The sequence below is a fragment of the Bombina bombina genome, chromosome 5 (genome assembly GCF_027579735.1).
Source record: "Bombina bombina isolate aBomBom1 chromosome 5, aBomBom1.pri, whole genome shotgun sequence".
Lineage (NCBI taxonomy): Eukaryota > Metazoa > Chordata > Amphibia > Anura > Bombinatoridae > Bombina > Bombina bombina.
The window spans coordinates 400,600,088-400,622,517 of record NC_069503.1 but is presented as its reverse complement, the minus strand read 5'-3'; the positions used below and the strand labels follow the sequence as shown (position 1 = coordinate 400,622,517).

The 22,430-nt window shown below is 38.1% G+C and overlaps 1 protein-coding gene across 1 annotated transcript in view; it reads left to right on the top strand.

Annotated features, from left to right (window-relative positions):
* The window catches only part of TOP2B (DNA topoisomerase II beta), a 109,790-nt gene that overhangs the window by 34,836 nt on the left and 52,524 nt on the right, over positions 1-22,430 (top strand). The window contains exons 5-6 of the mRNA XM_053714236.1: positions 7,010-7,155; positions 17,755-17,852. Coding sequence (XP_053570211.1) covers positions 7,010-7,155; positions 17,755-17,852 — 244 coding nt within the window. The remainder of the gene's footprint in view (positions 1-7,009; positions 7,156-17,754; positions 17,853-22,430) is intronic.

Below are 22,430 nucleotides of genomic sequence, written 5' to 3'. Positions count from 1 at the left end.
GGTGCTGTTACCTTGCTTTCTACATGGACTGTATATGCTGGAGTTTGGCTGATACTCCTTGGTAACGTGCACAATGGTGGGAAAGAAGTTTTATAAAAACCTATGGTGCTGGACTCAATTCACTTACTTATTTTATATATATATATATATATATATATATATATATATATATATATATATACTGTATATGTATATATATATATATATATATATATATATATATATACACACACACACACACATAGCCGGATTAGTAATTTCTGACATATGTAGAGACGACCTGGGGGCGGGGAATCGCTGCTCTGGTGTTCCACGCTTGCAAGGAAGAAACAGCAACCTTTTTTTTTTTTTTTAAATAAATAATTACTATGTAAACTTTCATGAATGAGTGCCCCTGTTTTTAATAGTATTTTTAAAAACAGGGCTTTCATTCGTGAAACTTTACATTCACTTTAACACATACACACATTAACACACACACATACATACACACATACATACATACATACACACATACATACACACACTAATATATATATATATATATATATATATATAAACACACACACATATTAAAAAAAAACTAATAGTATATTGGTTGGCTCCTAGAATGAATTTTGTTAAACCCGGACTTACCTTTTCTGCAATGTGCTGTTACCCTGTACTGCACTGGAGGAGTTCAGGAAGGGGGAGCAAATTGGAGAGGAGCAAAGTAAATATTTACACTGAGAGAGAATGGAACAGGGACACCTGCAGGCAAAAATTAAGTGCAGGCAAAATTATTTTATTTAACTGCCACGGCCGGTCTTTCTGCAGACATAGCACAGTTTCTGTAATGAGGTCACACAGTGTTCTGCCTTGGGGATCTTCTATAAGCTGTATTGCTTCCTCTGTATATAGATGTATCAAATGCAGACATTTTAAAAACCTTTTTTAATGTTACAAATAGTTTACTGAGGTGGTGTTCAAACTTGGACTACCCCATTGGTGTACTCCAGTGCCCTCATCTACGTAGACATACCCACGTTTTCCTATTTTTGTTCCTCCTTGTTGTCTCTGGGGATATGTTATTAACACAGTGGCAAGCCCTGTCTTATCTAGACCCAAACCCATATTGGTTCCTCCAAATAAGGAAAGTGCTGACCATTGAAAAATGACAAACTGTTCACCTGTTGTAATAATAATGTTCAGACTTTTCTTATATATTTTTCTTTGTCCCTTTTTAAGATGATTGAATACCTTATTTGTAATGGATGTTTTTTTTTTAACCTTGTGTAGGATTGACAGTTTGTTGATATTAAAGGGATATTCCAGCCAAAATTGGAAACCCGATGGGTGCATTTCAGTATTGAACAGAAGCAATTTGTAATATACATGCATTAGCAAAAATGCTTCTAATAAAAGCTATAGCTGTTTCAAAAGTGTATTTAAGTATGCACCGTGCACCAGCATTTTAAAAACAGCACTTGCTCAGAGAGCCTAACGTGCTTGTACCATCTGGTAATGACTCAATTTGTTATTTGCTGACATGATACAAGCCCCACTGATGATCTGAGCAGCTGCATTAATTAAAATGTGGGTGCAGTGACAATAACTAGCTATGCATTACGTGCATGTGCAGAGAATTTTTTTAACACTAAAACAGTGATAACTTTTACTAGAAGCATTTTTGCCAACACATGTATATTGCAAATATGTTTCTATTCAAAGATGTAATAAATCTATGTGCACTTAAATTTTGACTGGAATGTCCCTTTAAGGGCTAGATTTATCAAGGGCTATCAGAATTCTCTTTTGTATTCTCAGAGTTCCCTGCAGCTCGCCCTTGTAGAAGCGCACTGGTGTGCACAAATTTATCAAAAAATGCACGTATTAATTTGCGCTGTTTGGAAGGCAAGCTGGGGCGGTTTATGGTGAATTTTTCCACATGACAAATGGAAATTCTTCTGATTCATCATTTGAAACCAGTGGGGGTTTTTAGGTAGTATTTTTGCCCTCTTAAAGTAATCTGCTACATTTGCGTTTTACATGGGGGAAAATGCGCATACATTTTGGTGTGTTACCATAATACATTTTTACTTTATCATAATAATGACCCTATATAACCGTAACACATTCAAATTGTTAATAGAATTTTAGATCTTTGTGGGGCAATTTTACAATCTATATTTAGCTTTTGTATCTAGCCAAAGATAGACCTGCAAGAATCAGAAAGTGCTACATCAGAAATAGATGTAAACATGACACGAGCTCAAAAACATAATGATTTCTAATTCTGTTCTCCACAGTACCTATGGAGAACAATAATGCCCATATTTGTAGGAGAACTTTGTGTTCTCTAAAGACACACACAAAATGATAAATTTAAAATGTGACTAAAACTAACAAATTTAACCCTTTAAATGTGTAGTTGGACTTAACCAATTTTAGGTGCACTTTGCATTAACCCCTTAGTGACCAGACCATTTTTCAATTTTCTTACTAGTAAGGACAAGGGCTATTTTTACATTCATTTCTGCCGTGTTTGTGTTTAGCTGTAATTTTCCTCTTTGCTCATTTACTGTACCCACATATATTTTTATACCGTTTTTTCTCGCCATTAAATGGACTTTCTAAAGATACCATTATTTTCATCATAAATTTGAAAAAACACTTTTTCTAACTTTGACCCCAAAAATCTGTTACACATCTACAACCACCAAAAAACACCCATGCTAAATAGTTTCTAAATTGTGTCCTGAGTTTAGAAATACCCAATGTTTACATGTTCTTTGCTTTTTTTTTGCAAGTTATAGGGCAATAAATACAAGTACCACTTTGCTATTTTCAAATTTTTTTTTCTCAAAATTAGCGATAGTTACATTGTAACACTGATATTGGTTAGGAATCCCTGAAAAACCCTTCACGTGTGTCTGTGTGTATATATGTATGTATGTGTGTGTGTGTATGTATATATGTGTGTGTGTGTGTATATATATATATATATATATATGTGTATATATATATATGTGTATATATATATATATATATATATATATATATATATATAATCTATAGCAACTAGGGATGCACCGAAATGAAAATTCTGGACCGAAACCGATACCAAAAATTCAGGATGTCCCTGACCGAACCGAAATTGTATTTTTCTTTTTTAACTACATTGTGTGTGTGTAGCTGAGAGAGCTTGTAGGCGGGAAAGCTCCAACAAATGGACATGGTCACTTGTACCGTAGGGTGTGATCTGCAGTGAAACTGGCGCTCTATAAGGGAGAGCGTGGTTATAGCCAGACAACAATACGAGGTGGACATGTGTTTTGTTTTTGGGTGTAGTTATCCTTGCGATGGGCGTGGCTGCACCTGATCGTTTCTCATCGCATCTCCGCCTAGTTCCTGGTTCGGGTCTCACACTGACCCGTCAGATTATATGTCCGGAGCCCCAAATGGAGTCTGCCTATCACCAGTACCACCGGACTTAGCTACAACCTTACGTGCAAGGTGGTTATCGAAAGTTAATGTGCTTTTTTGTATACACTGTCTGGTGGGTGCTAATTTGTACCAACTGTGTGCGAGCTTGGGGCTTATGTATATATAGTGTGCACGCATATTTGCCTCAGGCGGCTAGAATGTCTATGCACAAGAGGCTTATGTATGAGCACTGTATATAAGGCTTATAGATATTCACTGTGTGTGCTTAGGGCTGTCTGATAATATCAAGTGTTTATAAACATGTTACTTATCCTCCTTTGATTACTGTATTCACTATTCAGAACTTTGGTTTCCTTCTAAAAAAAAAAAAAAAAAAGGGGGTTCTGCTGGTTTCAAATATCATCTCATGGTACTTATGTGTGTGCTCTGTGTACCATGCCAGTGCTGTGCTGCTCACCTTATGCTAAGGATAGACATGTAACTTAATAGAACAGGGGAGGGCTGTACATTTTTAGCCATTTTGGTCCTCTTTGTGCCGAAATTGGAATTGCACATTTTCAACGGCCCAAATTTTGCTGCATCGCTAGTATTATTCTTTATTTAGTTCTGTGTAACAGAATCAGATTTAACCGTTTTTATTTTGTTACCAATTATCAAAATAAATTATAGTCCTAGAAAACTATTATTATGTGCAAAACTGTAATTCAAGTAATGAACTCAAACAGCAGCTCTAGGCTGGCATTAAATTTGAAATATGCTACACAATAATTTTACCGAAAATAAAAGGCAAAAAAAAAGAAAACCGAAATATAAAAAAATGCCATTTTCGGCCGAAACTTTCTGCGGCCGAAATTTAGGTGCATCCCTAATAGCAACCCAAAGTATTGATCTAGGCCCATTTTGGTATATTTCCTGCCACCATATCACCGCCAAATGCGATCAAATAAAAAATCGTTAAATTTTTCACTAACTTTAGGTTTCTCTCTCTGAAATTATTTACAAACAGCTTGTGCAATTATGGCACAAATGGTTGTAAATGCTTCTCTGTGATCCCCTTTGTTCAGAAATAGCAGACATTTATGGCTTTGGTATCACTTTTTGGTAAGTAGAAGGCCACTTAATGCCGTGGCGCACCACACTTGTATTGTGCCGAGCAGTGAAGGGGTTAATTAGGTAGCTTGTAGGGTTAGTTTTAGCTTTAGTGTAGAGATCAGCCACCCACCTGACACATCCCACCCCATGATCCCTCCCTGACCCCTCTCAAACAGCTCTCTTCCCTCCCCCACATAGCAATTGTCACTGCCATCTCAAATACTGGCAGAAAGTCTGCCAATACTAAAATAAAAGTGGTTTTTTTTTTTAAGGCGGGTGGGAGGTGCCCACCCGCCTCCCTCATATCCCTCCCATGCCACCAACGATCGGCACCTTCGCTGGCTGATGTGTCCCTCTCTGCATCGGTGTGCTTAAAAAAGGTATTGCACAATGCCTCGATATTGAGGCATCGCTGCAATACCCTGAAAGCGTCTGAAAGCGATCACGATTGCTTCCAGCGCTTGAAAACACTGAGGACGTGCAGGGTACGTATTTGGTCATTAACTAGCAGTTTTTGTAGGACATACCCTGCACGTCCTTGGTCGTTAAGGGGTTAATAAATCAGGAGGCTCAGTCGTATGCAGATTTATAGGCACAATTTTAGGCAAATTGCTTATATAAATCCTGCTCTAAAAAGTTGACAAGAACCTAGAGAAGGTTACAGCATCTGCAATTAGTGGGGATAGGCTGTGCATTGCCTCAGATACACCAAACATATTTGTTTCCACTTATCTGATTATTATTTTCTCCTTGTTTGCAAAATAGCTAAAAGCAATTAAAGGGACATGAAATACCAACATTTTCTTTCATAATTTAAATAAAGCATACAATTTTAAACAACTTTCCAATTTATTTCTATACATTTTTCTTTTATACTGGTATCCTTTTTTTGAAGGAGCAGCGATGCACTACTGGGTACTAGCTGATATGAGTTATATTTGTACAGCCACCAATAATCAGCTCCTGGGCCTACCTAAGTTTGCTTTTCACCAAAGGATACCAAGAAAATTAAGCAAATTAGATAATAGAAAAAAAAAATGGAAAGTTGTTTTAAAATTGTATGATCTATTTGATATATGAAATAATTGTTTTGGGTTTCATGTCCCTTTTTAATTTGAGAAAAAAATGATAAATGTCACTTGTTTGCTTTGCTCACATTCTTAGGAATACTTTTTATCGTTTGCCATTTTCACATAAGTATTTTTGTGCTTTGGTGTATTCTTGTAAGTGGCTTTGTAAACGGCTGGTGCAGAATAAGCTCACAGGAAGTACCATGTAATATATGTTCAAGTTTATTAATTACTTTGTATGCTAATATTCACCACATTTATATAAATTTACCAACACTTCTTCAATTAAATTGTTCAATGAAGCAATTTACTAAAGAGTGAACTCTTATCCGCTTAATAGGATCATGAGCTTGAGAGGCTCGTCTTGCTGTAGAACCCTCTCTGTTCTTTATGGGTCTACAACCAAAATTCTATAGAAGAATATCAAAAAGAAGTCACCAGTAGTATATATTGGCACAGGGAGCAATGTATAAATCCCAATTAAAATAATTTAACAGCAGAACAAAAGATCAACTATGGATAGAGTCCATTAAAGGTGTACAATTTAAAGGGATTTTAAACAGTCTGTTTCATTGTTTTAATAAATAAACACTAAGCTGTGTCTTATACAATGTGTAGTGTCCTTTACGTCCTGTCACAGCATTACAAGGAGGAGGGGGCCTCTGCAGGATGGAGTCTACTCTAGAATTGTTATTGTTTAAAATGATATATAAACCCTTTATTACCCATTTCCCAGTTTTGCATCATCAACACTTATATTAATACACTTTTGCCTCTCTGATTACCTTGTATCTAAGACACTCTGAAGACTGCTCCCTTATTTCAGTTCTTTTCACAGACTTGCAATTTAGCCAATCAGTGCTGACTCATAAATAACTCCACGGGAGTGAACACAATGTTATCTATATTGCACACATCAACTAGCTCTGAGATAAGAGGCAACCTTTAAGGTCTTAGAAATAAGCATATGAGCCTACCTAGGTTTCACTTTCAAAAAGAATACCAACAGAACAATACAAAGTTGATGATGAAAGTAAAATGGAAAGGTGTTTAAAATTGCATACCCCATCTGAATCATGAACATTTAATTTTGACTAGACTGTCCCTTTAAGTATATAGACTAGATAACAGGTAGTCAGACTTGCTTATCTAGATCAGTCAGAATGTAACCTAAGTTTCAAAGATGTCCGCTTCCATATCACACAGGGGGCAGTTGCTACACTAAGAATTCTCATTATGCAAGAAAACTAGTTGTTTTGCTGTGTTTTTTTTTACACAATCTGTTTCTTTTTAGGTTTACTCTGATTTAGCATATATTTGTTTTTACTGCAGGAGCACTGTTTTATATATCTTTAAGCAAGCATATGAGACTTAATTGTGACGTAATGGATTAACAAACTTTTAACATTTTCATATCACAGGGACTCCAATATAATCAGCATATGGAACAATGGCAAAGGAATCCCAGTAGTGGAACACAAAGTTGAGAAAGTATATGTCCCAGCTTTAATTTTTGGGCAGTTATTAACATCCAGCAACTATGATGACGAGGAGAAGAAAGTTACAGGTAAAGTGTTGGCTTGAAACGTTTAAATATGACCTTTTTATATACTACCCCTCTTTCATCAGCCTGGCAATATTAATCGGTATCTGGAATATTTGAAAGCATATCTTTGTATTTGGTAAAATTAAGAAAGATTAATTGAGAGGGTTAGGTCCCTAGGCTAGTGTGTAATATTTCAATCCCAAACTATTGAATTTTGGGGGGGGGGGGAACCACCATTGAGATGCCTTTTTGTATACATTATCTCCAACAGCAGAAATAAAATATTGGATATAAATATTTTAGTCTTTGGGGCATGAAGTACTATCTTGTGAGATACTTATAGTACCTTTCAAGTAGAGATGCTGATAACTCCAGTTTGCAGTCCTGATGAATATGTATTACCATTCATGTGTTAAAATAAGTTGGGTCTTTGTGCGAGGCAGTTACATATGAAGACGTGGTGGGGTAGAGAGAAGCTCGTATAGAAGTCTTTTTAATGGGACATTAAATGAACACAGTTTCTCAAATGCAGTAAGGGGCCGTGTAAGCTTAGTATGTTCTTTACGTGTTCAGAGGATGTGGTGTAATTGGAAGTATCAAGCAAAAAAAATCCTTTTTCAGGGATTTAGTAATATGTTCGGGCTTGTTTTTGCCTGCATCTAAATGGAGTGTATTGGAAGTAGCCTGTATTAAGTGGTGTTTCATTGCTATAGACCAAACCACTGCAAAAGGCAGCGTAAACTGGGATGGGAGAGAGAACAAATGTGAATTTTAAGGAGTTATATCTACAGATTTTGATGAAAGTGTTTGAGATAACTGTGTAACATTGGGTTCAGGTGGATTGTAACCAACAGAGGATTCCCAGATGGGTTTTTTGAGGTATTTGGTGCTCTTTGTGAACCCATGACTTTGTTAGGATCGTATCTCACATGCACCAGTCTATGATTCTATGGAGATACACATTGTTAGTGTTGAATATTCATCCCCCACATCCAAATGCTCTCTTCATCCTGCTACAACAACCTTTGCAATATTTTCAAAATTTGTCCATTTCTGAGGGCTGAAACCACTAAGCAACGTATCCACTAACTTGTAATTCCCCGACTTGACTACAGCAATAACCTAACTGACCTTCCTCTCTCCCCTTTCAATCCATCCTATATGCCTTTGCCAGGCTAATCCACCTTTTCAATAGTAAGCACACTTTTTATATCAAATTAAACTGCTTTTTGTGTCTTGATTTAATTTAAAAACATTATTTATATGCCTCAAAGCATGTGCTTCTTAAATATTAGACAGATTGCCGGGTATATATTGTGTTGCAATCTTTAGTGATACAGAAATTTTTCACATACAAATACCAACAAGTTTGGACATCAGACTTTGAACAAATTTATATTTATTTTATTTTCACAAGTGTAAGATCTCAGGGGTTTCATTTGTGGAGTTATATGGCCTATTAATCACTTTATATTAACTTATTAAAAACTCTCATCCAAACTGAAAGTGGGAATCATAACCTATCACACCAGTCAAATGTAAAAAGATATAGTAATTAGACGTACATAATTGTCTAGTCAATTCTGTGACATTAGTATTATTTAAGAATCCCACCCTTCCCCAGGGAATATGTCTTGAACAAACAATTCATAAATAAAAGCAGTACAAAGTGAAAGTGACGCTATTTCCACAAGTAAATTTATGAACAACTATAGAAATCTAAAAAACACAAAGTAGAATTGTTTGTGAATAGTAAATGAATTGAATTTAAGGGACACTGAACACAATTTTTTTTCTCCAACATAGGTGTGTCCGGTCCACGGCGTCATCCTTACTTGTGGGATATTCTCTTCCCCAACAGGAAATGGCAAAGAGCCCAGCAAAGCTGGTCACATGATCCCTCCTAGGCTCCGCCTACCCCAGTCATTCTCTTTGCCGTTGTACAGGCAACATCTCCACGGAGATGGCTTAGAGTTTTTTAGTGTTTAACTGTAGTTTTTATTATTCAATCAAGAGTTTGTTATTTTAAAATAGTGCTGGTATGTACTATTTACTCAGAAACAGAAAAGAGATGAAGATTTCTGTTTGTATGAGGAAAATGATTTTAGCACCGTAACTAAAATCCATGGCTGTTCCACACAGGACTGTTGAGAGCAATTAACTTCAGTTGGGGGAACAGTGTGCAGTCTCTTACTGCTTGAGGTATGACACATTCTAACAAGACGATGTAATGCTGGAAGCTGTCATTTTCCCTATGGGATCCGGTAAGCCATGTTTATCAAGATAGTAAATAAGGGCTTCACAAGGGCTTATTAAGACTGTAGACTTTTTCTGGGCTAAATCGATTCATTATTAACACATATTTAGCCTTGAGGAATCATTTATTCTGGGTATTTTGATATGATTATATCGGCAGGCACTGTTTAAGACACCTTATTCTTTAGGGGCTTTCCCTAATCATAGTCAGAGCCTCATTTTCGCGCCGGTATGGCGCACTTGTTTTTGAGGACAGCATGGCATGCAGCTGCATGTGTGTGGAGCTCTGATACATAGAAAAGTCTTTCTGAAGGCATCATTTGGTATCGTATTCCCCTTTGGGCTTGGTTGGGTCTCAGCAAAGCAGATTCCAGGGACTGTAAAGGGGTTAAATATAAAAACGGCTCCGGTTCCGTTATTTTAAGGGTTAAAGCTTCCAAATTTGGTGTGCAATACTTTTAAGGCTTTAAGACACTGTGGTGAAATTTTGGTGAATTTTGAACAATTCCTTCATACTTTTTCGCAATTGCAGTAATAAAGTGTGTTTAGTTTAAAATTTAAAGTGACAGTAACGGTTTTATTTTAAAACGTTTTTTGTGCTTTGTTATCAAGTTTATGCCTGTTTAACATGTCTGAACTACCAGATAGATTGTGTTCTGACTGTGGGGAAACCAAGGTTCCTTCTCATTTAACTATATGTATTTTATGTCATAAAAATATTTAGTAAAAATGATGCCCAAGATGATTCCTCAAGTGAGGGGAGTAAGCATGGTACTGCATCATCCCCTCCTTCGTCTACACCAGTCTTGCCCATACAGGAGGCCCCTAGTACATCTAGTGCGCCAATACTCCTTACTATGCAACATTTAACGGCTGTAATGGATAATTCTATCAAAAACATTTTAGCCAATATGCCCACTTATCAGCGAAAGCGCGACTGCTCTGTTTTAGAAAATTCTGTAGAGCATGAGAACGCTGATGATATGGTTTCTGAAGGGCCCCTACACCAGTCTGAGGGGGCCAGGGAGGTTTTGTCTGAGGGAGAAATTTCAGATTCAGGAAACATTTCTCAACAAGCTGAACCTGATGTGATTACTTTTAAATTTAAGTTGGAACATCTCCGCGCTCTGCTTAAGGAGGTGTTATCCAATTTGGATGATTGTGATTATCTGGTCATTCCAGAACCACTATGTAAAATGGAAAAGTTCTTAGAGGCCCCGGGGCCCCCCGAAGCTTTTCCTATATCCAAGCGGGTGGCGTACATTGTTAGTAAAGAATGGGACAGGCCCGGTATTCCTTTAGTACCTCCCCCCATATTTAAAAAAATTGTTTTCCTATAGTCGACCCCAGAAAGGACTGATGGCAGACAGTCCCCAAGGTCGAGGGGGCGGTTTCTACTCTACACAAGCGCGCCACTATACCCATAGAAGATAGTTGTGCTTTCCAAGATCCTATGGATAAAAAATTAGAAGGTCTGCTAAAAAAGATGTTTGTTCAGCAAGGTTCCCTTCTACAACCAATTGCATGCATTGTCCCTGTCACTGCAGCCGCGTGTTTCTAGTTTGATGAGCTAGGAAAGGCGATTATTAGTAATTCTTCTTCTTATGAGGAGATTATGGACAGAATTCGTGCTCTTAAATTGGCTAATTCTTTCACCCTAGACGCCACCTTGCAATTGGCTAGGTTAGCGGCGAAAAAATTCTGGGTTTGCTATTGTGGCGCAGAGCGCTTTGGTTAAAATCTTGGGCAGCGGATGCGTCTTCCAAGAACAAATTGCTTGACATTCCTTTCAAGGGGAAAACACTCTTTGGCCCTGACTTGAAAGAGATTATCTCTGATATCACTGGGGGCAAGGGCCACGCCCTTCCTCAGGATAGGTCTTTTCAAGACCAAAAATAAACCTAAGTTTCGTCCCTTTCGCAGAAACGGATCAGCCCCAAGGGCTACGTCCTCTAAGCAGGAAGGTAATACTTCTCAAGCCAATCCAGCCTGGAGACCTATGCAAGGCTGGAACAAAGGAAAGCAGGCCAGGAAACCTGCCACTGCTACCAAGACAGCATGAAATGCGGGCCCCCGATCCGGGACCGGATCTGGTGGGGGGCAGACTCTCTCTCTTCGCTCAGGCTTGGGCAAGAGATGTTCTGGATCCTTGGGCGCTAGAAATAGTCTCCCAAGGTTATTCTCTGGAGTTCAAGGGGCTTCCTCCAAGGGGGAGGTTCCACAGGTCTCAGTTGTCTTCAGACCACATAAGAAGACAGGCATTCTTACATTGGGTAGAAGACCTGCTAAAAATGGGAGTGATTCATCCTGTTCCATTAGGAGAACAAGGGATGGGGTTCTACTCCAATCTGTTCATAGTTCCCAAAAAAGAGGGAACGTTCAGACCAATCTTAGATCTCAAGATCTTGAACAAGTTTCTCAAGGTTCCATCGTTCAAGATGGAAACCATTCGAACACTTCTTCCTTCCATCCAGGAAGGTCAATTCATGACCAAGGTGGATTTCAAGGATGCGTATCTACATATTCCTATCCACAAGGAACATCATCGGTTCCTAAGGTTTGCATTCCTGGACAAGCATTTCCAGTTCGTGGCGTTTTCTTTCGGATTAGCCACTGCTCCTAGGATTTTCTCATAGGTACTAGGGTCCCTTCTGGCGGTGCTAAGACCAAGGGGCATTGCTGTAGTACCTTACTTGGACGACATTCTGATTCGAGCGTCGTCCCTTCCTCAAGTAAAGGCTCACACGGACATTGTCCTGGCCTTTCTCAGATCTCACGGATGGAAAGTGAACGTGGAAAAGAGTTCTCTATCTCCGTCAACGAGGGTTCCCTTCTTGGGAACTATAATAGACTCCTTAGAAATGAGGATTTTTCTGACAGAAGCCAGAAAAACAAAACTTCTAGACTCTTGTCGGATACTTCATTCCGTTCCTCTTCCTTCCATAGCGCAGTGCATGGAAGTGATAGGTTTGATGGTAGCGGCAATGGACATAGTTCCTTTTGTGCGCATTCATCTAAGACCATTACAACTGTTCATGCTCAGTCAGTGGAATGGGGACTATTCAGACTTGTCTCCGAAGATACAAGTAAATCAGAGGACCAGAGACTCATTCCGTTGGTGGCTGTCCCTGGACAACCTGTCACAAGGGATGACCTTCCGCAGACCAGAGTGGGTCATTGTCACGACCGACGCCAGTCTGATGGGCTGGGGCGCGGTCTGGGGATCCCTGAAAGCTCAGGGTCTTTGGTCTCGGGTAGAATCTCTTCTACCGATAAATATTCTGGAAATGAGAGCGATATTCAATGCTCTCAAAGCTTGGCCTCAGCTAGCGAGGGCCAAGTTCATACATCAACCATCAGGGGGGAACAAGGAGTTCCCTAGCGATGGAAGAAGTGACCAAAATCATTCTAGGGGCGGAGTCTCACTCCTGCCACCTGTCTGCTATCCACATCCCAGGAGTGGAAAATTGGGAAGCGGATTTTCTGAGTCGTCAGACATTGCATCCGGGGGAGTGGGAACTCCATCCGGAAATCTTTGCCCAAGTCACTCAACCGTGGGGCATTCCAGACATGGATCTGATGGCCTCTCGTCAGAACTTCAGAGTTCCTTACTACGGGTACAGATCCAGGGATCCCAAGGCGGCTCTAGTGGATGCACTAGTAGCACCTTGGACCTTCAAACTAGCTTATGTGTTCCCGCCGTTTCCTCTCATCCCCAGGCTGGTAGCCAGGATCAATCAGGAGAGGGCGTCGGTGATTTTGATAGCTCCTGCGTGGCCACGCAGGACTTGGTATGCAGATCTGGTGAATATGTCATCGGCTCCACCATGGAAGCTACCTTTGAGACGAGACCTTCTTGTTCTAGGTCCGTTCGACCCACTCCAGCTGACTGCTTGGAGATTGAACGCTTGATCTTATCAAAGCGAGGGTTCTCAGATTCTGTTATTAATACTCTTGTTCAGGCCTGAAAGCCTGTAACCAGAAAAATTACCACATAATTTGGTATATCTGTTGGTGTGAATCTGCAGGATTCCCTTGGGACAAGGTTAAGATTCCTAAGAGTCTATCCTTCCTTCGAGAAGGATTGGAAAAAGGATTATCTGCAAGTCCCTTGATGGGACAGATTTCTGCCTTGTCTGTGTTACTTCACAAAAAGCTGGCAGCTGTGCCAGATGTTCTAGCCTTTGTTCAGGCTCTGGTTAGAATCAAGCCTGTTTACAAAATTTTGACTCCTCCTTGGAGTCTCAACCTAGTTCTTTCAGTTCTTCAGGGGGTTCCGTTTGAACCCTTACATTCCGTTGATATTAAGTTATTATCTTGGAAAGTTTTGTTTTTGGTTGCAATTTCTTCTGCTAGAAGAGTTTCAGAATTATCTGCTCTGCAGTGTTCTTCTCCTTATCTGGTGTTCCATGCAGATAAGGTGGTTTTGCGTACTAAACCTGGTTTTCTTCCAAAAGTTGTTTCTAACAAAAACATTAACCAGGAGATAGTTGTGCCTTCTTTGTGTCCTAATCCAGTTTCAAAGAAGGAACGTTTGTTGCACAACTTGGATGTAGTTCGTGCTCTCAAATTTTACTTAGCAGCTACTAAGGATTTCAGACAAACTTCGTCTTTGTTTGTTGTTTATTCTGGTAAACGGAGAGGTCAAAAAAGCAACTTCTACCTCTCTCTCCTTCTGGATTAAAAGCATTATCCGATTGGCTTATGAGACTGCCGGACGGCAGCCTCCTGAAAGAATCACAGCGCACTCCACTAGGGCTGTGGCTTCCACATGGGCCTTCAAGAACGAGGCTTCTGTTGATCAGATATGTAAGGCAGCGACTTGGTCTTCACTGCACACTTTTTCTAAATTTTACAAATTTGATACTTTTGCTTCTTCTGAGGCTATTTTTGGGAGAAAGGTTTTGCAAGCCGTGGTGCCTTCCATTTAGGTGACCTGATTTGCTCCCTCCCTTCATCCGTGTCCTAAAGCTTTGGTATTGGTTCCCACAAGTAAGGATGACGCCGTGGACCGGACACACCTATGTTGGAGAAAACAGAATTTATGTTTACCTGATAAATTACTTTCTCCAACGGTGTGTCCGGTCCACGGCCCGCCCTGGTTTTTTTAATCAGGTCTGATAATTTATTTTCTTTAACTACAGTCACCACGGTAACATATGGTTTCTCCTATGCAAATATTCCTCCTTAACGTCGGTCGAATGACTGGGGTAGGCGGAGCCTAGGAGGGATCATGTGACCAGCTTTGCTGGGCTCTTTGCCATTTCCTGTTGGGGAAGAGAATATCCCACAAGTAAGGATGACGCCGTGGACCGGACACACCGTTGGAGAAAGTAATTTATCAGGTAAACATAAATTCTGTTTTCTTTAATGATTCAGATAGAGCATGCAATTTTAAGCAACTTTCTAATTTACTCCTATTATAACATTTTCTTCATTTTCTTGGTATCTTTATTTGAAAAGCAAGAATGTAAGTTTAGAAGCCGGCCCATTTTTGGTGAACAACCTGGGTTGTTCTTGCCGATTGGTGGATAAATTCACCCACCAATAAACAAGTGCTGTCCATGATACTGAACTAAAAATTGTCTGGCTCCTTGGCTCAGGTGCCTTCTTTTTCGAATAAAGATAGCAAGAGAATGAAGAAAAATTGATAATAGGAGTAAATTAGAAAGTTGCTTAAAATTGCATGCTATATCTGAATCGTGAAAGAAAAAAATTGGGTTCAGTGTCCCTTTAATAAACACATTCAAGTTCATGAACCCACTACTAGTAGATTTGTTCTCATATATTTATCAACTGCCTATACTAATAGGCACAGTTCTATTTTAACTGATAATTTAGGGGCAAACATATTGTCCTTTTGGATACCTTTGCAGAGCTATTCTTGTGGTTTTAATTTCATTCAGTTTTTTATAAGTTATGTTTTATTTATGACCGATCTCTGCACTATGGGAATAGGTGATATCTAAATTTGGGAAACTATGTGCTATTTAGTGCATCCTTCAGTCAGTATTTTTTGACGTTTTATTTTGTAAATTTACTGTTTATACACTACTCTAGCCTCAGCACATCAATTCTACCAGACTTTTACATATTACAGGGCATTCCCATTATTAATTAATTCTACCTACCTAATAATTGCCCTCATCAACTTGTTTTAACCTCATTCTCACCCTTGCAGGCCTCACCCTCCTACCCTCTTATATTGTAAATTCCCACTGGAATAGGGCCCGTTTGTCAAATGTTGTCTTGTCGCTTACAAGTATTATACCAATGTTTTACTAAAATCATTTGTTTCCATGGACAGCGCTGCAGAATATGTTGGTGCTTTATAAATAAAGCATAATAATATATGTCCTTGGGCAGTCAGGATAGTAAATAATGCTGAAATTCATTAAATAATTTGTCGGAATTTAAAGTAAATAACTTCTTACTATTTGGTGGTAGGAATAGGCCCAGTTATTTTCATTTGTCATTAATGATGTGAAATTAGGTATTGTTCATCTGTCAGGAGATAAATTTGGAGGATTTAAAACATTTCCAAGTTGACTGAAAAATTAGAGACCTAGTCTAATTCTTCTAGTTCTGCTTGTCCTACTGGAAGAGGTTGCATGGGATTGGAAAGGGTTAGGAGTACATCATCTGAAAACCAATTAGTGTACCTGATATAGATGAGTGGTGGCATATACTACTAGGATTTCCATAGTTGAGATGATGTAAAGCAGTGTTTCTCAACCGTGGTCCTAAAGTACCCCCAACAGGCCATATTTTCATTATAGCTGAACCAGTGCACAGGTGAAGTAATCAGCTGATCAGTAGCCATGGTTACTAACCTGTTCTCACCCATCAGCTGATTACTTTACCTGTGCACTGGTTCAGCTATAATGAAAAGCTGGCCTGTTGGGGGGATACTTGAGGATCACGGTTGAGAAACAATAATGTAAAGTACAAAAGCTTTCTGTGGACTTTGAAATGGTGCAATTCACTTTTTGTTACGCATATATATTTGAAGATGTGGAAGTAAATCAGTTTGGATGTTTTGGGCAATAATAGTAACATTGAAGGGCTACACATTTCTGCACATTGTGCTAACAAAGTAATTGTCATTAATAACATTCTTAAGATAAAAATACCAGCTTTTTTGTCTCCCTTCAATGTGACCTGTTCTGTGTTCTAGCTGAAAAAGATTGTTCCAAGTAATCACTGTGTAGCTGAGTCAGGCAATATGCAGCATACCTCGGTTACAGTATTTGATCTTTAGTCTCCTTTAGGGGGGCTTAGAACAGTTTTCATAGGCGTTATACAACAAAAGCGAGTGAAATAAATAAGGATTATGTTACAATGATGAATTATTAAAAGAGCAGTATACTCTAAATGTTTCTCCCCTTTAATTTGTTCCCAATTATCCATTTTATCTGCTGTGGTGTATTAAATTGTTAACAAACCTTTATTTCTGCATTTGAAATAGCAGATTTTGCATGTGGTATCCCTACCTATACTGAAAGTTTTTGTACTTAAAGGGACAGTACACTGTAAAATTGTTATTAATGTATTTTCAATGACTTGTTATACCAGCTGCAGAGTATAAAATGTATGAGAAATTGCATTTTCAGGTTTGTGTATATGAAGTAGCTGGTTTTGTGCTTCCTTATCTTATAATTGTCTGTAAAACCAAAGCTCAATACTTAGAGAGACCAATGGAAAATTATCGTTTTATTACTGAACTATCCTGCACCCCACTGTGAGTGTAATTTCTTCTGCTGGCTGTGTTTACTTAGGCTTTTCAATAGCTGAGACTTCAGTATCAAAACTTTTAGTATATGTTGGGATACCACAAGCTAAGTCAGCTATTTCAAAAGCCAAAATAGAGGTAAAGGAGCTACTTGTAAACAATTTAATACACTCCAGCAGGTAAAGCAACTTATTGGGAACAATTTAAATGGGAGCAAATTTTTGGGCGAACTGTCCCTTTAACTTCAGCATAGGCTACAGAAAAAGGTGTAAACATAGCCAGCAGAAGAAATTACACTCCCAGAGGGCTGTCAAAAAGACTAGTAATAAAATCTTAATTTTTAATTGTTCTCTGTAAGTATTGGGCTTTGGTATACAGACAGAGATAACATAAATAATCTTATTTTTCTGCATGCTCAACTCATTTTGATGAGTTGTGGTTTCAAAGAACAAAACCAGCTCTTTCATGTATGGAAATAAACATAAAGAAGCAATGTCTCATACATTTTATACAAGTTATTTGAAACCCATTAAGGGAAAAACTGTTTTACAGTACACTGTCCCTTTTAATTAATTGAGACTTCCATTTAAACAATACTACTTTTTAGGCTAATCATAGTGCTTGTCTTTCAGGTGGGCGAAACGGCTATGGTGCTAAACTCTGCAATATTTTCAGCACAAAATTTACAGTGGAGACTGCGTGTAAAGAATATAAACACAGTTTTAAACAGGTACGTGTTAAGAATTTATAAATGCAAAGGAAGCTAAACTTTATCATCTTTAATAATCACATCCACTAAATGGATATCCTATAATATATATGAGAATAAAATGATCCTATAGAGAGAATCAGATTACGATAATCTCCATTAATTCTTCTTTTTCCCCCCATTTGATCTACCTATAACGTTTGTATTCCGTTATGTGATATGTAGAATAATCTGTTGGAATGTATATGTGAAATACTGAAAGTCTATACCAGTTATTAATCAAACAAAGTTAAAGTGATATAAAAGCACCAATTTGTATTTCACGATTCAGATAGAGCATGTGATTTTAAACAAATTGAATTCTATTATCATCTTTTCTTCGTTCTCTTGGTATCTCTTTTTTTTGAATAGCAGGGACGTATGCTTAGGAGCTGGCCTATTTCTGGCAGCAGTTTTGCAAGAATGTTATCCATTAGCAAGAGCACTAAATGGCAGCACTATTTCCTGCTATATAGTGCTCTAGATGCCTACCTAGGTATCTCTTCAACACAGAATACATGGGAACAAAGCAAATTTGGTAATAGAAGTAAATTGGAAACTTTTTTTTTTTAATGTTATGCTCTTTCTGAACCACAAAAGAAAATATTTGGGTTTCATATCCCATTAACATGTTCAGAGCAATAAATAATCTGGACGTTGGTGATGTTTTTCAGTAACTGTGCTGAGTAAAAAAGCACGGTTTGTTCTGTGTTCATAGAATAGCTGTTTCTGGAAGATTGTAGCTTAAGTGTAGGTTGCTGTGTTATTTCATCAGACTTTAATATTTAAAAATAGAATTTGGAGTTTGGTGTCTGGTAAACAACTGAAATACTGGAAGCTGATGACTTTGCGAAAGCATGAAGTGCTTGTTTTACTAAACCGTTGTCTAACTAGATACGTCCATTATCTATAACCATTTTCATGACATTTTGTAGAGGAAACATAAAGTGAACGTATTACAAACGCTAGGCTTTAACATCACTAAAAATAAACATGAGTTTCTCATCGTTTCATAAAAAAAAAGTTTTACACTCGCCCTATCTGTTGGGAAAGTAGATTGCTAACTCGGCGCCTTCGGCCACCCACAGCGCTCTTCTCCAATGAGGTGACGTTTTCCACCTCTAGCTGTGTCGGTTGACATGCACGGCTTACTGATGGTAAATCCTAACGTTTGTTATACGCTTGGGTTTACCATCACTTTGATCAAACAATTTTGCAACTAGCTCTGTTTTGTCATCCATGCCTGTTCTGTGGGTGTAGCTGACAAAATCTCATACTCCAAGCTAAAACCATATCTCTGCTACATTCTTCAGTCATTGTCCCTAAATGGCCTCAAAAGATGAGATCAGATGGTTTTAAGAGATCCTGTCCCTGAACTAGAGCTGCAACAACTAATCGTCATAATCGATAATAATCGATTATGAAAATAGTTGTCAACGAATCTCATAATCGATTAATCGATTAGTTGGTTTGCAATTAGTTGGTCTGTGCACAACACCAGCTTATTCACTCCAATGAGTTCCTGCATATGGTATTGTGTTTTATGGTTATGTCCTTAGCCTAAAGGATGTCTACAGACGTCTACTTTACACTTTTTCAGGACAGTATACGTTTACAACTAACCCTGGCTTATGTGCAACCCAGATATAATAGTCCTCATTCGGATTGTTTATATTAAATCTGGTGATTTGGAACTATGCTTTTCATTATATAGTGCCAAGCTTGTTGTTTACACCTTGCCCCTAGATTGATGGGAGTTATTTAAATTGATGTGCACTATTATCTGTTTGCACAATTATTAGTAGATCGCTTGCTATTGCTGATTATATGTACTGTATACATAAATGTGTAAGGCTTTGTCCTGTTATTGATATACAGTACTTAGCGCTTCTGATTTTTTTTTATATATATATTTTTAATAAATTGTGATAATATGTACCAGATTCAACCTTTATAAGTATATATTCGTTATTTTTAGAGCGGACTAGATATTTCCCCTAACCTTATAGCTGGTTATTTATCATTGCGTATAGATATTCAAGATATTTTTATGTTAGAATGAAGTCACGGGTTACTTTATTGAGAGGCCCCTTGCCAAGGTAGAAAACACTTAGCATTGGTGAAGAGCTAACAAAGAAAAATATCCCACTTTGGTGAAATTGGCAAAACCCTACTTATACACCTCAACAGCCTTTTCTCTGCTGCAGGAAATATAGCTGCAAACAGAGAACCAGACTTGGCCAGAAGCATGTGGACATGTTGAGATTTTTGTATTTCAATGCAAAGTTTCTGAAAGAGTGAATAACAGAATGTTATTAACAGTGATAGTCTAACTCTTTCTAGTTCTACCTCTTTTCAAACAGTTTGTGGTTTTGTTTTGTTTAATTATAAAACTGTGCTCTGCTGCTTAAATATTGAAGAAACAGTTGTGTTAATGTAAAGTTTTAGTCTGAAGTTTATATTTGTAACACTCATTATGTGGATTTTATTTAAAACATAGTAAACTATTATTGATTCTCTTTTTATCCGATTAGTCGATTAATCGAAAAAATAATCGGCCGATTAATCGATTATGAAAATAATCGTTAGTTGCAGCCCTACCCTGAACTGTAAAACAATGCAGATTTTGCTTATAAGTTTTATATTTATTTTGTATGCAAACATTTTGTAGTGTTTTATTGCTCATATCGCTGTTTCATATGACAATGTCAGCCAGTCACAGACTTATATGCATACATGAGCTGTAAAACAAAGGATACCAAGAAAACCAAGGTCATCTGTGAAGTTATTGAAATCCACATACTCTATCTGAGTTCAAGGGACAGTCTACTCCTGAATTTTTATTGTTTAATAAGATAGAACATCCCATTCCCCAGTTTTGCATAACCAACACAGTTATATTAATACACTTTTCACCTCTGTGAATACCTTGTATCTAAGCCTCTGCAGACTGCCTCCTTATTTCAGTTCTTTTGACAGACTTGCATTTTAGCAAGTCTGTCAAGACTGCCCTCTCATAAGTAACTCCACGGGCGTGAGTACAATGCTATCTATATGGCACACATTAACTAACACCCTCTTGCTGTGAAAAACTGTCAAATGCCTTCAGATAAGAGGCGCCTTTTCGGGGGCGAAGAAATTAGCATATGAGCCTACCTAGGTTTAGCTTTCAACTAAGAATACCAAGCAAACAAAGCAAATTTGTTGCTAAAGTAAAATAGAAAGTTATTTATTATTACATGCCCTATCTGAATTATTATAGTTTTGTCAACTAGACGGTCCATTTAAGTCTAATTTTAACATTCATGTGCCTTTAACTAAATTCAATCATCTATAAGACCCTTCATTTAAAAAAAATTCCTCCAGGTGATACCTAGAGAGTCATGGGCCTCCTCTGGTCAACATGGAAATATCTTAATCCACTAGATACCAGGTTTAGAACAATAAAGGGAGTGTTCCTGAATTGGTGACACAAAATTAATAAACACTTTTTACAGATAATATATGGAAAAAAAAAAAAAACAACACTAACCAAAGTGTGTTTTTAGGAAAAGAGAGGTGCGCCTATTCAATGCTATTCTTGAAGTGAAAGTTATAATTATGATATTTTCTATTATTTCCTGTAAAGAATATAGAACAAAAATACAACACTAAAATTATATATATATATATATATAAAAAATGATCAACAAATGAAATATAATAAATACTTATTGGATTCCTCGGTATTGATATACAGAAAAAGAAAAGTCCATGTATATTCAGTGTACTGAAAAGTCCCACAATTCTTAAGAAATTATATAGTGTAGATAGCCCCAGGAATCAGCAGCTCTCTCCAAAGTATACGTAGAAATGAAGCTTGGTCCTGGGAATGACAAAAGAGGGAAGAGGCGCTCTGGTGCAGATAAACCCAATAATGAGTGAGATTTCCAATAAAAGAGAAATACTAATACTCACAAAGGTGATTGCACTTCCAGTGCAATAATCCACAAGCCGAAACTTCTGAGCCGTTCGGCTGACTCTTTCTCTCCCGGTATGCTCCCGGCAACAATCAGGCCCCGGTATGCTCCCGGCGACAATCTGGCCCAAACGTGTGTGCACAATCAGTGCAATATCGAGCGGACCGAAACTTTATAGAGCCGTTCGGCTGACTTCCGAAAGAAATGTGGCTATTGCTCTCACAAGTCCAGAGGAAAAGAACAGTTCAAAGCAAGGTAGAACGATATAAAACGCAAGGTAGAACAATATAAAACGTTTTATGAGCCTGATGAAACGGCGAGCAGCCGAGAAACGCGTAGCGAAGTTTTAAGTATTTTAATAAAAGTTTTTATATTGTTCTACCTTGCTTTGAACTGTTCTTTTCCTCTGGACTTGTGAGAGCAATAGCCACATTTCTTTCGGAAGTCAGCCGAACGGCTCTATAAAGTTTCGGTCCGCTCGATATTGCACTGATTGTGCACACACGTTTGGGCCAGATTGTCGCCGGGAGCATACCGGGGCCTGATTGTTGCCGGGAGCATACCGGGAGAGAAAGAGTCAGCCGAACGGCTCAGAAGTTTC